Source organism: Rhinoderma darwinii, chromosome 5 (assembly GCF_050947455.1).
Source record: "Rhinoderma darwinii isolate aRhiDar2 chromosome 5, aRhiDar2.hap1, whole genome shotgun sequence".
Taxonomy (NCBI): domain Eukaryota; kingdom Metazoa; phylum Chordata; class Amphibia; order Anura; family Rhinodermatidae; genus Rhinoderma; species Rhinoderma darwinii.
In genome coordinates, this window is record NC_134691.1 from 207,974,587 (window position 1) to 207,992,255 (window position 17,669).

A 17,669-nucleotide genomic window follows, 5' to 3' on the forward strand; every position below is an offset into this window, starting at 1 on the left:
ACTAAGGGCATGCCCACACGTGGCGGATTTCCTCCGCAACTGTCCGCATCAATGCCGCACAGAATCTGCGTTGCAGATTCTGCGGTGGATCTGCCCAAAATGTGCAGTAAATTGATGCGGACTAGCTGCTGCGGACTGCGGTAAAAGTGCTTCCCTTCTCTCTATCAGTGCAGGATAGAGAGAAGGGACAGCACTTTCCCTAGTGAAAGTAAAAGAATTTCATACTTACCGGCCGTTGTCTTGGTGACGCGTCCCTCTTTCGGCATTCAGCCCGACCTCCCTGGATGACGCGGCAGTCCATGTGACCGCTGCAGCCTGTGATTGGCTGCAGCCGTCACTTAGACTGAAACGTCATCCTGGGAAGCCGGACTGGAGAAAGAAGCAGGGAGTTCTCGGTAAGTATGAACTTCTATTTTTTTTACAGGTTACTGTATATTGGGATCGGTAGTCACTGTCCAGGGTGCAGAAACAGTTACTGCCGATCGCTTAACTCTTTCAGCACCCTGGACAGTGACTATTTACTGACGACTCCTAGCAACGCTCCCGTAATTACGGGAGCCCCATTGACTTCCTCAGTCTGGCTGTAGACCTAGAAATACATAGGTCCAGCCAGAATTAAGAAATGTCATGTCAAAAAAGCAAGACGCATCCGCAGCACACATAACATGTGCATGACAGCTGCGGACTTCATTGCGGAAATTGAAGTCAATGGGGAAATTCTTCCATGAGTCCGCAACCAGTACGCCACAACTCCGCAACATCCATTGCATGCTGCGGACACCAAATTCCGCACCGCAGCCTATGCTCCGCAGCGGAATTTTCCGCTTCGTCTAAACGAACACTACTAAATAGAAGTGGAAGTCAATGGAGAAACGGCTCCGCTGCGGAGTGTCCGCAGCGGAATTCAAGAGCAATTCCACCACGTGTGGCTTTGCCCTGAAGCTTCAGCAGCCACATCTTTTGTAAAAGGTAGCCTGCAATTTCACCTCTTACCATAGATTCAGTTTAGTTGTATGTGACAAAATAAAAAGCTTAGGTCAGGATAGCGTTCATAATTTCTTGTTGCTTGAGTGATGAACTTTTCTTGGTCTTTTAGCTTGAAAGGCCTGATCAGGATTCATGGAATTCACATTCAGCACCTAGATAAAGAAGGGAGACAGAGAGAGGAAGAAAAAAAACGGGGAGGAGGGAGAAGGGACGGATGGGGAAAAGGTCAGGGAGAAAAGAAAAAATAAATAATTTTTGTAGAATTTCCTAAGGAATCAGTTAGGCTGGGTTCACGCGGAGGCGTTTTTTTTCCCGCGAGCGGAAAAACCGTCTCGCGGGAAAAAGAAGGGACATGCCCTATCTTCGGGCGTTTACGCCTCTGACCTCCCATTGACATCAATGGGAGGCAGAGAAAGCGTATTTCAAGGTGTTTTATGCCCGCGGCGCTCAATGGCCGCGGGCGAAAAACACAGTGAAAAATGCTGCAAAAATCTCCGTGAAGGCAGGGGAAAATCTGCCTCAAAATTCCAAACGCAAAAAACTCAGTGTGAACCCAGCCTAAGGCACAGTAGTGAAAGTGCTGAATCTGTGGTCACGGAGATATGGAGGATTCAGAATAGTCTAAGATTTTACTTCGAGTGTCCTGTACAGCAGAACTGGTTTGTTTCTTGGAGGGACCCACTGTCGACAATTCTGGAGTAAGTGAAGTAGATTTCCTTTTTGGAGATGGAATTCTGTCATCAGAGGTTTCAAAGTTTTCAATAATTCCAAAGCTTCTTTAGGGGTACTTAGTGCATGCGTAGTGCCATTTTTGGTGATGATTAGTTGTACTGGAAAACCCCATTTGTATGCGATTTCATGATCCCTCCTTTACTTATAGGAACAAATTCACGTCTGCGGTTAAGAGTAGTTGTAAACTAGGGATATATTTGTATTTTGCAAAAGCATTTGATACTGTTCCACACAACAGTTTTGTTCTGAAGCTACAGACACAGGGACTGGGGGACCATGTATGCAAGTGGGTAAAGGATTGGTTAAGGGACAGAAAACAAAGGGTCATTATAGATGGAACTTACACAAAATGGGCTGAAGTCAGCAGTGCGATACCACAAGGATCGGTGTTAGGCCCAATTCTTTTTACTCTCTTAATTAATGACCTATTGGATGGGATTGATAGCAAGGTGTCCGTTTTTGCTGACGATACACAACTGTAGGATACTTAAAACTCACCTTGACTATAAAATATTACAGAAAGACCTAGATAAGATGGCAGCATGGCCAAAAACATGGCAGATGTGATATAATGTTGATAAATGTAAAGTAATGTACCTAGGACGCAATAATACATTAAATGGAATAAAACTGGGGAGAACGGAACAAGAGAAGGACCTGGGTATTCTGGTAATAAATAAGCTAAGAAGCAAATAGGATTTTAGGGTGTATAAAAAGAGAGATCAGAAGAGAAAAACCTGTGATTCCAATATAATATTACCCCTCTATAAATCCCTTGTAAGGCCACATCTTGAATATGGAATTCAGTTTTGGGCTCCACATTGTAAAAAGGATATAGGAGAACTTGAGAGGCTACAAAGGCGGGCAACTAGATTATGAAATGGGATGGCAGGTGTTACTTATAATGAAAGATAACAGAAATTGTGCTTGTTCAGCTTGGAAAAAAGGCGCCTTAGAGGTGATCTTAATAACATGTATAAATATATGTGTGGTCAATACGGAGAAATAGCACATGATCTGTTCTTTCCAAGGACTCTACAAAGGACAAGGGGACATCCATTACGTGTGAAAGAAAGACATTTCAGACATCAATATAGAAAAGGGTTCTTTACAGTTATAGTAGTCAAACTATGTAATGCCCTACACCAAGTGGTAGTAATGGCAGATACTATGTCAGCATTTAAAAATGGCTAGATGATTATATACTGACAAATGGCATTGAGGGCTATGTGTAATATAGTGAGAAAGGTTGGAATTGATGGACCTCTGTCTTTTTTCAACCTATGTAACTGTTGACAGGGCAGTCCGGCCGTGGTTCTAAGCTGCCTACTGAAGTAAGCTTCATGAAATGGATTGGGAGCTTAATGTAACAGGGGCCCTGGACTGTTTGGAAAGTGTGGGCCCACTTGAAAGCATCATTTTGAAGTCGCCAGCATGGCTCCCCTCTCATTCCTAGTCCCCACCATGGCTCCCCTCTCACTCTTAGTCCCAAACATGGTTCCCCTTTTATTCCTAGTACCCAGCGTGGCTCCCCTCTCATTGCTAGACCAGATCATGGCTCCCCCTCTCATTCCTAGTCCCCATTAGAGCTCCACTCTCATTCCTGGTCCACAGCATGGCCTCCTCTTATTCCTAGTCCCCAGCAGGGAACCCCTCTAATTCCGGGTCCCCCCTCTAAATCTTGTTTCCCAGCATGGTTCCCCTCTTTGTCCCCAGAATGGCCCTCCTTTCATTCCTGGTCCCCATTATAGCTTTGCTTTCATTCCTAGTCCCCAGCATAGCTTCCCCTCTCATTTTCACAGTACACCAGCATGGCTCCTCTTTTTACCCAGTCAAGATCCTCTCTCATCTCCCCACTCACTGCTAACCTTGACACCCCAGTGGCATTCTGCAGGCTCCCTTGCTCAGCAAACCCGCGTACTGTTTATTGTAGCATTACCCATGCACTTCCCTTATCTGACAGCCTCCATTTTCCTCCCTCTTCCTCCTGCTCCCTCCTTTTCTATTACACTCCGTTGTGTTGTAAATGCTCTTCTTTCTGTTCTCTCTGCCCTAATGATGCTGCGTAATACTGGTAGCTTCTCTCCCCCTAGTAATGATTCTAGGGGAGAATACCTCCTTAATACAGCATGCAATAGAACATACCGATAATTTTAATTCATTTTGATTCATACAGAATCTAAAAGAAAGAACACAAAATAGTTCAGTAATATGACCAGGTGCATGAGGCATTAGTTCTGCACTGCTTCATTTTCAGCACATTGGGTATGTGTGCCATGTAAATCCAGATATATCCTGTAACATTTCCATAGAGTTATATGGACCAGATTTTTAAATAAATTGTTTTGGGCATGCAATTGTCTGGTTTACATCTGGATACCTTTTTTTTTTCTCCATAGACTGTACTATAAAAGCATAGTTGTCTACACCTTTCAGTACGACAGGAAACTGCAAAAAAATGTAAACCTCAAGGCAAATCTTATGGAGGAAATTTACTAAGGGCTCTTTCAGACGAACGTATACCCTATGTTAATGTTAATGAATGGGGCCGTTCAGACTGTCCGTGATTTTCACGCAGCGTATGTCCGCTGCGTAAAACTCACGACGTGTCCTATATTTGCCCGTCTTTCGCGCATCACGCACCTATTGAAGTCAATGGGTCCGTGAAAACCGCGCATGGCACACGGACGCACTTCCGTGTGATGCGCGTAAAAGCAGTCAAAACTATGAATTGAAACAGAAAAGCACCACGTGCTTTTCTGTTTACAAACATAAAAACAGAGTGTCATAATGATGGCGGCTGCGTGAAAATCATGCAGCCACGCATCATATGCTGCTGACACATATGCTGCTTTATGGACCTTTTGTGCGCGCAAAACGCCGCTTTTTATGCGCGCGCAAAACGCACACGCTCGTGTAAATCCGGCCTAAGACAGGTGTTTCAATACGACCAATCTGAGTTAGGTCCCCTGCACATGGCCGTAGTAGTGTGCACCGCCCATGATTACAGGTACGGCCGGACGTGGACAGTCTCCCGCATTTGCGGGCCATGCTACCATTATAAAGTATGGGAGCACGGTCTGTAAAATCCAAAAATAGGACATGTCCTATTTTTTATGTATGCTTTTTACTGCCCGGACACCTTCCCGTAAATATACGGGAAGGTGTCCGTTGGCCATAGAAATGAATGGATCAGTATTTTGATCTGCAATTACGGTCCGTAATTGTGGATCAAAACCACGGTCGTATGCATGGGGCCTCAGATGCAACAAATTTATTAAGAGGCGCATGAAGGAAAAAAGGGGAGATACAGTATGTTTTTTCCTTTTTACTGTGCAAATGTATGCAAACGTAACCCCATGTGTTTAGATAAATCTGACATCCCTTATTAACCCCTTAACGCCCTGTGACGTACTATTACGCCTTGGGCGATGGCCTGTTAACGCGATCTGAAATAATAGTACGTCATAGCGTTAAGAGGTTACTGCTACTGTGTCTGCAGATACAGTTTTAAAGCAGTGCTAGCTTAACGCTATCACTGCTTCAAGGCCAGCACCGGAGCTAACTTCTGATTTGGCCGATTAACCCCTTAGATGCAGCGCTCAAAAGCAAGCGCTGCATCTATAGTGTTTACAAGCAGATCGGAACCCTGCAATGAAATTGCGGGGTTCCGATGACTGCTCCGGCAGACCGGAGGCCTAACAATGGCCTCCTGTCTGCCAAGTATGGAAGCCTGCTAGGTCCCGCCCAGAGGTGGAGCCTAAAAGGCGTCCGGCCGCAGTAACAAGATGGTACAGGAGAAAAAAGATAGGAGGGAACCTCCAGCTCACCTTAGGGCAATGAATGAGTCTAGTGCCCGTTGCGCCAAGGATCCCCGTGTCGGCACACGTCGGTAGAGACACAAAAAACAGTAGGTGTGATCCAGCGCAGGGAAAAATAAATCCAACTTCCAGGTGAGTTAAAACGGAAAACTCGTTCCAATTTTATTGATAAGACATAAAAACGCCAGGAGACTTGGCTCCTGCAGAGGAAAGGTGGATGAATGGAGAGAAAGTAGGTGTGTGAAGCCTACGCGTTTCAGACGATCTCCTCGTCCTTAATCATGGCTGAAAAATGAGTGATTTGACTGTTGGGGTGAGAACTTATATCCGGTTTAACTCACCTGGAAGTAAGATGGTACAGGCTCAGAAGCTGAGCCTGCAACATCAGCCACTGGTGTCAGCTGTATGTTACAGCTGACACCGTGCTGTAACGGCAGGGAACAGAGCTAGCTCCAATCCCTGCCATTAACCCCTTCGGCATCAACATTATGAGATCATAACGATGCTGATCGTTGCTATGGCAACCGGGGGCCTAATAATGGCCTACTGGTCTGCCTCGTACGATAGCATATTAGGCCCTGCCCACAGACGGGACCTAATAGGCTTGCTGTCAGTGAATGACTGACGGCGCTAATGCATTGCACTACGTGGGTAAAGCAATGCATTAGTGTAAAGATCAGAGGTGCAGGCCCTCAAGTCCCCTAGTGGGACAAAAAAAAAGTTGAATATAGGTGTAAAAATAAGTTTCTTGTTAATTAAAAAATACACTGTCTTATTTTTTTTACTATAATAAGCCTTTTACTATAGGAAAAAAATGATATTGTTATTTTTCCCACACGGTGAACACCGCAAAAAAATAATAATAAAAAACTGCTATAATCGCTATTTTTTTATCACCACCCTGATCATAAAGTCCCATGTACCCCAAAATAGTACCAATAAAAACTACAACCCGTTCCGCAATAAACAAGCCATTACACAGCTTTTTTGACTGAAAAATCTAAAAGTTCTGGCTCTCAGAATATTGCGACGCAAAATGTGCAGAATGTCCAAAAGCGGATAAGATCGGGCACCATTTATTAGTGCGACACTGGCCACATATCTCTGAAATATTATTTATTATTATTATACCCTCGTATTATGTCCTGATGTACTCTGCCCAGCCTACATATGCCCCCACATTATAAACTGAAATGCCAGCAAAACCCCAAACAGAACAACTACCACTAAGCAAAATCTGCGCTCCAAAAGCCAAATGGCGTCCCTCCGTTCTTAGCCCTGCAGCGTGTCCAAACAGCAGTTTACGTCCACATATATGGCATCGCCATATCCGAGACAACCAGCTTAGCCATTTACGAGGTGTGTGTGTTCGGTGGCACAAACTGGGCACAACATACTGCGCACTAAAATGGCATATCAGCGGAAAATTTTAATTTTCACTTTTCACCATCCGCTGCGCATTAATTACTAATGAAAAAACACCTGGAAGGGCAAAATGCTCACTACACCCCTTAAAATGCATCAAGGGTTGTTGTGTAGTTTCCAAAATAGGGGTCACTATTTGATCTCAGAGTACTGCAATTGTGGGCCAATGCTGTGAATATCACCAAAATAGGCCTCAAATGTGCATGTTCCTCTTCACTTCTGAGCTCTGTCATATGTCCAGGCAAATGTTAAATGCCTTGAGGAGTGTAGTTTCCAAAACGAGGTCACTTCTTGAGGGCTTCCACTGTACTCTGGTACCTTAGGGTTTTGCAAATGCTACGTGGCACTTAAAAACCAATCCAGCAAAATCTGCATGCCAAATATCGCTCCTGCCTTTCTGAGCCCTGCCGTGTGTCCAAACAGCAGTTTATGACCACATATGGGGTATTTCCGTACTCTGGAGAAATTGCTTTACAAATGTTGGGGTGCTTTTTCTCCTTTATCCCTGAGGAAATAAAAATATTAAACTTTTTAGTGGACAAAATGTTGATATTCATTTTTATGGCCTAATTCCAATAAATTCTGCAAAAGACCAGTGCGGTCTAAATGCTTAATATACCCCTGGATTCCTTAAGGGGTGTAGTTTCCCAAATGGGGTCACTTTTTGGGGGGTTCCTACTGTTTTGGTCCCGCAGGCACTTTGCAAATGTGACATGGCACCCGAAAACCATTCCAGCTAAATTTGAGCTCCAAATGTCGCTCCTTCCCTCCTGAGCCCTGCCGTGTGTCCAAACAGCCGTTTATGACCACTTATGGGGTATTGCTGTAATCGGGAGAAATTGGCTTTCTAATGTTGGGCTGCGTTTTTTCCGTTATGCCTTGTAAAAAGTGAAAATTTTCCACATTTTATTAGAAAAAAATTTAGATTTTTATTTTCACGGTCTAATTCCACTAAAGTAAGCAAAAAACCTGTGGGGTCAAAATGCTCACTATACCCCTCGATAAATTCCTTGAGGGGTGTAGTTTTCCAAATGGGGTCACGGGGTTTCCACTGATTTGGTCCCTCAGGGGCTTTGCTAATGCGACATGGCACCTGAAAATCATTGCAGCTCAAAAAGCCAAATGGTGCTTCTTTCCTTCTGAGACCTGCCGTGTGTCCAAACAGCCGTTTATTACCACATGTGGGGTATTGCCTTAAGAAATTGCTTTTCAAATGTTGTGTCGTTTTTTCTCCTTTATGCCTTGTAAAAATTTCTACGTTTTATCGGAAAAAAATTGATTTTCATTTTCACGGCTTCATTACACTAAATTCAGCAAAAAAAAACTGTGGGGTCAAAATGCTCACTATACCCCTTGATAAATTCATTGAGGGTTGTAGTTTGCCAAATTGTGTCTTTTTGGGGTGTTTCCACTGTTTTGGCATCACAAGACCTCTTCAAACAGGACATGGTGCCTAAAATATATTCGAATAAAAAGAAGGCCCCAAAATCCATAAGCTCCTTTGCTTTGGAGGTCCGTGATTAAGTGAGTTAGCACACTACGGCCACATGTGGGATATTTCTAAAAACTGCAGAATCTGGGCAATAAATATTGAGCTGCGTATCTCTGGTAAAACCTTCTGTGTTGCAGAAAAAAAAAAGGGTTAAAATGTAATTCTGCAAAAAAAAATTACATTTGTAAATTTCATCCCTACTTTGCTATAATTCTTGTGAAACGCCTAAAGGGTTAATAAACTTTCTAAATGCTGTTTGGAATACTTTGAGGGGTTCTGTTTTTAAAATGGGATGATTTATGGTGGTTTGCATTGTATGGGCCCCTCAAAACCACTTCACAACGCGTCCCTGTAAAAATAGGCTTTTGAAATTTTCTTGAAAAGGTGAGAAATTTATGCTAACGTTCTAAGCCTTGTAACGTCCTAGAAAAATAAAAGGATGTTCAAAAAGCGATTTACACATATTCCTGATAGTTTCCTCCCTTGACACAGTAATAGGGAGAAAACTGTCAATCAGCGACGGGAGTGATCAAAGTCATGGTTTCAATCTGCATCTCACTACCGCCGCAGGGCTGCTGCGGGTAAAGGCACCCATACCCATACAGAGTATGTTCTTTAGTTTGAGCAATCCAGAAAAATAGAACAAAACTGCTGTTATTTATAAAGTTTTATGTCTTCACTACTCTATTTGATAAGGAGGATGTGTATCGTCAACAGTAAAGAATAATTTATTACTATACTATTTTTTTAAAGTTCTAGTTTTCTAACAATTTTAATACTTAGTAAAAAAATATATTTCAAACATTTTTTCCCTGTAATCATTCTATAGGGAGAACGAAGAGGTTCATTGGCTTTTATTCGCTCACCAAGCATGGAGAACATGGCTAATGTTGATTTTAGCAGCCCACGTCCATCTTTTTCAGAACCATCTGTTTCCTACTTCTTGTAAGTTGCATATTTTTTACAGGCCTTCCTTTTCATTGTATATATTTTTTTTTCATTGGAAACAATAACCACAATTACAAAATAATACTAATAGGGAATTTATGCAGAAGTTTTACAAGAAAAAGAACATAGAATGTACTAATCACGCAGACTAAGGATGCTTTCAGACGAGTGTAATATGGCTCCTTTCTTGCTCCCATATTTTGGACGCGATACCCGGACCTCCGGCGGTTTATACAAAAAATAAAGTTTTGTATAAATTAATAAATAAATACACAGAAACGAAATTATTTTAAATAAAATATAGTTTATTTAATAAAAACATATACCATAAAATAATCCGACATATTTTGCATCCCCATGTGCGCAAAAAAACTTTACCCCAAGGATACATGCACACTTTGCGTATTTGGCAGTAGAAAGTACGTACCAAAAATTTGCAGGTAAAGACCACACCGTATCGTGCGTTTTTTTGTGGTTTTCGGTGCGGTTTTCACATTTTGATGCGTTTTTTGGAGTGTTTTCATGCTGTGGGTTTCGGTGCGATTTTCCACAGCACTAGGCAGATACAATTCGCAAGCGGAAATGCAAGATAAATTGACATGCTGCGGATTCTAAAAAACGCAGGTGAATTTCCGTCCCAAAAAATACTGCAGCGTGTTTATTAGATTTCCTAGAATCTCATTGACTATGTGGTACTGTATTACACTGCGGATTTGCCGCACGCAAATCTACGCGGCACTACCGCACGTAATACGCATCGTGTGCATTGAGCCTAAATATATACACTTCGTTTTGGTTAGCAAAAAAGTAGATGGATAAATTATGTTTTTGGGTTTTTTGGACTTCCAAAACTAAACTAATAAAAAACATTAAAATATACATACCGCATGATGGTATAAAATGTAAGTACAACATGTCCCGCAAAAAAAACAAGGCCTCATTCAGCCACATCGTCCATACAATATGGAATACTGAGACTAAAAAACAAAAAAATGTGTCTGGACCTTGAGCCCAAAAATGGCCTGGTCCTTAAAGAGGTATTCCCAGAATTAAAATGTATCTTCTATGTACACGAAAGGTGATAAATGTCTGATCACTGGGGGCACTAGAACAGGGGCGCTCGGTGGTTTCCGCCAGTATATTAGACGAGCATGTACCTTTAGTTGTCTTAGTGATCAGTGGGGGTCACAACGATTAGACTCTTACCATCTATCCCGTGAATACGTGATAAATGTTGATTCTGGGTATACCCCTTTAAGGGGCTAAACTTATTGAGTTGCTAAATCTGATAACCAGAGCTGGCCTTTCGTAACTACATACCTATACTGGAAAAAAAGTGTTTTGATCAGCTTAACATGTAAATATATTTTCTATTTCAGAAGAGAAAATGTTAGTGCAGTTTGCCTAGATATGCAGGCTCTGGAGCAACGGCGGAAAAGTATAAGAGATTTAGAAGATATTTTAAGTCACCATACCCTGCAGCAATATCTGTATAAACCAAGACGACAGGTGAGTTCAGTCCCTTACATGCAATGAAATAGACAGTCGGAAGACCGTAAAATTTGTCCATGGGGTGTCCTTACTTTTTTACAACTGTAATGTTATATTTATATTTTTGACAGCAAAAACACCTTTACAGTCGTCATGAAGTCACAATAGATGAAGATGAGACACAAACAAAGGAGATATTTCAGAGAACAATGAAGAAGCGCTTAGAGTCCTTCAAATCAACTAAATTTGGTCGCAAACAAACAAAACATATAAATAAGAACTACAAAAGAGATAGAGGACAGAGAGTAAGTCAACCTTGTATGTGTTAAAACAAAAATACATAGCACAAATGTCAAGATTCAGGCTATGGTTTGTTATTCACCAACATATCTTTAAAACATAGAAAAATTCAGCATATTGAATGGCCGGCTCATTTAGTGTTTGGAAATCTTAGACAACCTCATTCTGTTGATATGAGCATGATCACGGAATCCACATAACATTTAGGATTTTCCACCTGACCTCCCTTCTTGCTAAACTACTGTCTGTGGTGTAATGAATCATTACGTTCAAGGGACAGATAGTTGATCATAGGGTTATATTGTTATTAGAAAGCTTTTTTTCGTCCTTAAATAAATGCGGTCAAAATGTCCTATTCTTTTTGTATAATGTTTTATAAAATTATATATACTAGTATGAATCTTTTAACATGTCAATGTTCTCAACTGATGCATTATATGTTTATCTTTTTTTTGGTAGAGAAACAGCAGTATGGCAATGCTACCAAATGGGAGTGCACCTTACGAAAACATAATACATGGTAAAGTTGGAAAAATCATTTATATATCAATCATCATTATAAACTATAATTGATATCATCATATCAATTATAGTTTATTCTCTATTTTACTACAAATTTTTTAAATGATCATAATTTAAAAATTATTTTTCACACTTTCAAAGGCTAGGTTCACACGCTGTATACTGAGGCTGGATTCACACGAGCATGTTCGGTCCGTAAAGGATGGAACGTATTTCGGTGGCAAGTCCCGGACCGAACACACTGCAGGGAGCCGGGCTCCTAACATAGTTATGTACGACGCTAGGAGTCCCTGCCTCGCTGCGGGACAACTGTCCCGTACTGTAATCATGTTTTCAGTATGGGACAGTAGTTCCATGGAGAGACAGGGACTCCTAGCGTCGTACACAACTATGATGCTAGGAGCCCGGCTCCCTGCAGTGTGTTCGGTCCGGGACTTGCAGCAGAAATACGTTCCATCCTTTACGGACCGAACATGCTCGTGTTAATCCAGCCTTAATTGGGATTTATGGCTAAGATTCCCCATACAGCAAAATGTCAATGGATGTTAATACATACTGATTTACATAAGTTTTTGTTTTAATGTTTTTTAACATGAAATTGATGCAGAAAAGGTGTACGATGTTGCTGTTATATGTTACAGTACTTCAATAATTTTTTTTTCATTTTCCAAAATCTCTTTTGCAATCTGTTGCCTTCATAGCCAAAAATAAATTTACCACCTTTCGTATGTGTTTTTTTCAGGGATGCAGCTAGGGGGGTGGGCGGGGTGCATGTGCCATGTGTGCTGGCTGCCAGAAGGGTGCCACTTTGCCTTAGCGAGGGTATCTAAATACAGTGCTATAGCAGCAATCTGAACCTGTTCACCCGGCTGAGGAAAATCCTAGTTACTGCTCTGTTTTTGTAACATATCTTTTAATATGAAGATCAATAGTGAGGTTGGGCTTTACAACCTGGGTTGTATTTGGCACTTAGTTTAAAAGGCTCTATGAAAGTTGAAAGTGCACGGTTCTATAGAATGTCATTGTATTCTGTAGTACAAAAATTTCCCTTTAGGCTATATTTAGACATGGGACCATTGCAGAAATTTCTGTAGCAAATCTGTTGTGTGTGAATATTTTCTTACTGAAACTAAGTGCAGGGCCTGATCAATGTTGGTGAAGGCAGCTGAGAAAAAAATCAACCAGAAGGCACAATTTACCTATAGCATCCCCCTTGACTTTAGTTAGGGTCAAGGTGCCGTAAACTGGTCCGTTGATTCATTCCCCTGATAACGTGTTGCGGGAGTGAAACCAGGCACAATGGGAATAGGTTGGAGATACAGTTGTTATGAGCAACAACAACAAAGTCACTTTAAAATGTACCAGGGAGGTTCTTAAACTAAATGTCAGCATGCGTATCATTTGTGGACGCACAAACCGGAAGCGCTGACGTTTAGTGTTTCTATGGTTTCGGGAGATAGCAAATGAGGTGCAACCACCAGTGTCCTTTTCGGGGGGAATACTTGCCTTGCTTGGCCTTTTTATGCATGTGAACTGAGCTGTCAACTTACCCAGGTATCTGACATAGTTACGGCATGGAGCACTGAATATCAATGTGCTTCGTTGCCTACTTTCTATGCACTATAGAACAAGTCCCCTGATGAACCTGTGAGATGAGGGAATGGGAAGTGAATCAAGACGCTTTATCGGGTAAGTCAGGACTGATTCTAGAGTCAGTTAACAATGACGTTGGGGGTGCCTGTTTCAAGGCAGCCTTTCTGCTGTTAGTTAAAGAGAACCTTTCACCTCCCCATACATGTGCAGCTGAATGCAGCATGTAATGGGGAGTGCTGCACAAACCCTGGGGCATTTTACATTTTTTTCTACCTCCCCCTGTTATTTAGATATCTATGCCGTTATATTTGGCGCCCGATATTTAAATAACCCCATGAACAGTCAACGGGGCGTGTACTGGCAAGGGGGCGTGTTACTATGGCTGTGACACTGTCAAATCAGATATGGACAGTGTTAAAGCAAGAGTGAGGAGAGATAGTGTGTTCGAGTGCGCATGCTCTCACTCTTCAGCTTTCAAGATTAGTCTTCTGCCGAACTGGCAAGGGGGCGTGTCTCTGCTACGGACACTGTAAGCGCTCCCCAGCTCTTACACTGTCCGTAGCAGTGACACGCACCCTTGCCAGTTCGGCAGATATAGTACAGGACTGATCTCTCACAAGAGCTGAAGAGATGAGAGCGCCCATGCCGCCACCCGGGGAGGAAGGTGCTTGAGGGAAATTATATAACGAGTGGTAGTAGGCACGGAAGGCCTCCGTGATATCCTGTGGAAGCTGTAGGTGCCTATTATGGGAGCCGAGAATGTGCGGGACATAGGTACTTGAACGTGTTTTCCTAAGTGCCCGCGCCAAAGTCCTACCCGGTTTGTTACTATATTCGTAGAAGTGCCTCCTACACTTAACTATGGCGGCCCGAGCCTTAGAAAGACAGAGCGAACGTACCTGCTCTCTCAGCTGCCCCAACTCTGCCCCCACCACCCGATCCTGAGACACCTTATGGGACTGTTCCAGCCGATGTATCTGGGTCAATAAGTCCTGGAGGTGTGCCGCCTGCTCCTTCTTAAGTTTGGAACCGATACGTATAAAGGAACCACGCACTACACATGTATGGGCTTCCCAGATACAAAAAGGGTCAACTCCCGGCGAGACATTAGTGTCGAAGTACTCCCCTAGTTCCCTGCAAATGTCCGATACCACTGCCGGATCCTGTAAGAGCGATTCATTCAGTCGCCACTGCCAGGGACGCGGGCTGGCCGTTTGGTGAGCTAGAGTAAGCGTAATAAGGGCATGATCCGAGAAAGTGATGTAGTCTATGGAGGCGGACGTGAGGTTGGAGAGGTGGGGATGGCGTAGAAAGAAGTAGTCCAATCTAGAGTATGAGTTATGGGGGGCCGAAAAAAACGAGTAGTCTTTGGTCGAGGGATGCATAAGCCTCCACGTGTCAACAAGTTGATGCTCATGCAGCAGCCAACGGATGCAACGGTGTGCCGACCTAGGCAAAGAGGAATACCCTCGGGAGAAATCTAATGTGGGGTCTAAAGTGGCATTCAAATCTCCCCCCAGTATGAGAGTGCCTTCCAGAAAATCATCCAGATCCACAAGGACCTTCTCCAAGAAGGCAACCTGACCCGTGTTAGTGAGATAATATGAGGCCAGTGTGTACAGAGCGTTATCCAGCTTACCCTTCACAAAGAGATATCGTCCCGCCCCATCTGTGCGAGTCTCCACATCCTCCCAGGGAAGAGAGCGAGAAATCAGGATGGAGACGCCCTTAGTCTTGGAATCAGGGGACACACTATGAAACCCTTCCGTATAGTGAGAGTCCGTAAGCTTTGGTATGCAGTTGGCCCGAAAGTGGGTCTCCTGCAGGAACACCACGTGTGCCTTCTTTTTCCACAGGAGACGGAGAATGGAGGACCTCTTTTCCGGAATATTCAGACCCTGTGCATTTAGGGAGACAATGGTAAGGCCAGTCATAGTGGACAGAAGGGTGGACAGAGGGGGGAAGGGGCAAAAAGACAGAAAAGAAAAAGAAAGAGAGAGGCTCCTGCACCGAAAACCAAAGTACAGGAGCTAAGAGGCAAAACTATCCTTCTAAAATCGGAGTACAAATTCCCTCCACTACTCAACGTGGGCTATGTCGTCCTCAGAGGAAATCGCTCCGACCACGACACTGCGACACAGAACCCTAATGGGGAACGAAGAAAGACAGCGATGTAGAAGACAATGTCACGCAAATACAGTAAACAACTAAAAGGCACAAATGGAAAGTGTCGCAACCCCGGACCCACCGGATTAACTAGCACTTGAACCTACCCTCCCCCGTTAAACTAAGCAATTGAACCGATGCATACTTATAGAAAATTCCCCGGACCATAGCTGGTACAGATGGCCCCTAGGGCCACACCAGCAACGACTGCAGTCACGGCTGACGGAAAACCCTGTGGAGAAAAGTGGGGTTAAGTGCAAATAACGTCCCACATAAGAGTGAAGAAGATCAATCTCTCTGTGGGGATCGACGCCTCTGAGACAGTGGTTCGACTGGTCCAGCTCCGCCATCTCTGCGTGGGGATCGCCGCCCCGGAGGCCGTGGATCCGACAGCTCGACTCCAGGGCGAGGTGCACGATGAGGCACAAAATCAGGATAGGGACCACCTCTAATAGAAAACGGTGCCGGGGGTTCAGTCCAATCCGGTAACTGCACCGGTGAGATTTCCAAAAATCGGAAAGACCTCTTCCAGGTCATCTGGGGACCTGACCGCGAACAATTGCCCCTGTCGACGAAGGATGATGTGGAAGGGGTGGCCCCATCTGTTGGTAGCTCCGGCAGACTTGGTTGCTTCTAGTAATGGACGAACAATTCTGCGCATGGAGAGAGTCAATCTGGATACATCCGGCAGGACCGTGATCTCGGAGCCCTGAAAAGAAACGGCTCCCTTCTCCCACGCTCTCCGGGCAATCTCCTCCTTCTGCTTATAGAAGTGTATCCAACATATGATGTCTCTGGGACGGTTACCATCTCTGACCCGGGGACCTGCCAGCCTATGAACTCTGTCCATCTCGATGGCCATGTCTCATGGGCGATACAGGAGGTTGTTAAAGATATGTGACCCGGCGTCGTAAAGGCCATCCGGGGGTACGGATTCCGGTAAACCCCTCAACTTCAGGTTATTACGTCTCCCCCTGTTTTCGACATTGTCTAAATGGAGAGAAAAGTCCCGTAGTTGCGAGGCTTGAGTGGCCAGAGACTGTGAGAGAACCAAGATATCCACAGTAGATATGGAGTTCTGGCGCTCCAGGGTTTCTACCCTCGCAGTCAGGGCCCGCACCTCCTGTGAGACCGCGCCAATGGCCCTGTCGTGTTTCTCCTCCAATGGGGAGAGGCGTTGATCCAGATCCGATTTGGTGGGCAACACCTTCACCATTTCCCATAGTTCCACCAAGGTCCGTTCCATGGATAGCGGGGGGCCAGAGGCAAACCGGGCAGTGGATCCCCCGGACTCCCTGACTGGGCAAATGATCCCCTAAAAATGACCGGCGTGCTCTGACTTAGCGGACCATCCTGTATGGGAAACTGCCATGGCGTGGCAAGGACAAATGGCGTCTCAGTTGCCCTGCTCGGCGGTGCCACTCGATTCGCCCCCTGTCCTGGTGCTGTCTGAGGCTGTATTGGGGGAAAGTCCTCTAAGCTGGCCGGTATGACCGACCCTCGGACACCTGCATCCCACTGACCTCCCTCTAAAGACGCCATGTCCGCCCCTGGGACCCGGGCGCAGCAGCCGGCCTGAATCTGAACTGAGGAAGGAGGCGGCGGCGAGTAGCCACGCTGCGGCGGGGTCTGGGTGCGGCCTGCAGGAGGAGTGGAGGAAGATCGCGGCGGAGTCTCATCCATCGTGGAACGGAGATATCTGCCGATGGTAGAAAAGCCAGCTGAGACGGGAGGTTTTTGCGGCTTCTCCCCTTCGTCATCCTGCGGTGGGGACCGGTAAGTATGCTCTGTCGGGCGATTTTCTGAGCGGTGAGTCCGGAGCTGCAGCAAAACACATCTTCACACCTCCATGCCTAAGCCACGCGCCCCTGGTGCTACTGCTTTTAATCGAAAGGCTCTTTCTGTCTCAGTCCCCCTTCTCACTGAGGGACTAACCATTTCCATTCCTAGAAATTTTAGAGAAGTAGGATCACCTTGATCAGCATTTACATGTCTGGAAATGCAAGTGTCTTGTGTGATCTCACCTAGGTGCCTATATATTCAAGTATTTGTAGGTTGCTTTGTAAATCACCCCTTTTGATTTGCAGTTAATGAAATTTATAAATACAAATTATTGCTTGCTGACAGTACTGGTGCATGTTTTGCCTTTCTGCAGATATCTGCATGCAATGCAGCCAATTTTATGTAAAGCA

At 44.3% G+C, this 17,669-nt stretch overlaps 1 protein-coding gene across 1 annotated transcript in view; it reads left to right on the forward strand.

Annotated features, from left to right (window-relative positions):
• Window positions 1–17,669, forward strand: part of SLC9A3 (solute carrier family 9 member A3) — a 220,115-nt gene that overhangs the window by 173,050 nt on the left and 29,396 nt on the right. The window contains exons 11-14 of the mRNA XM_075826897.1: window positions 9,287–9,402; window positions 10,785–10,914; window positions 11,028–11,201; window positions 11,656–11,716. Of these exons, the coding sequence (XP_075683012.1) occupies window positions 9,287–9,402; window positions 10,785–10,914; window positions 11,028–11,201; window positions 11,656–11,716 (481 nt within the window). The remainder of the gene's footprint in view (window positions 1–9,286; window positions 9,403–10,784; window positions 10,915–11,027; window positions 11,202–11,655; window positions 11,717–17,669) is intronic.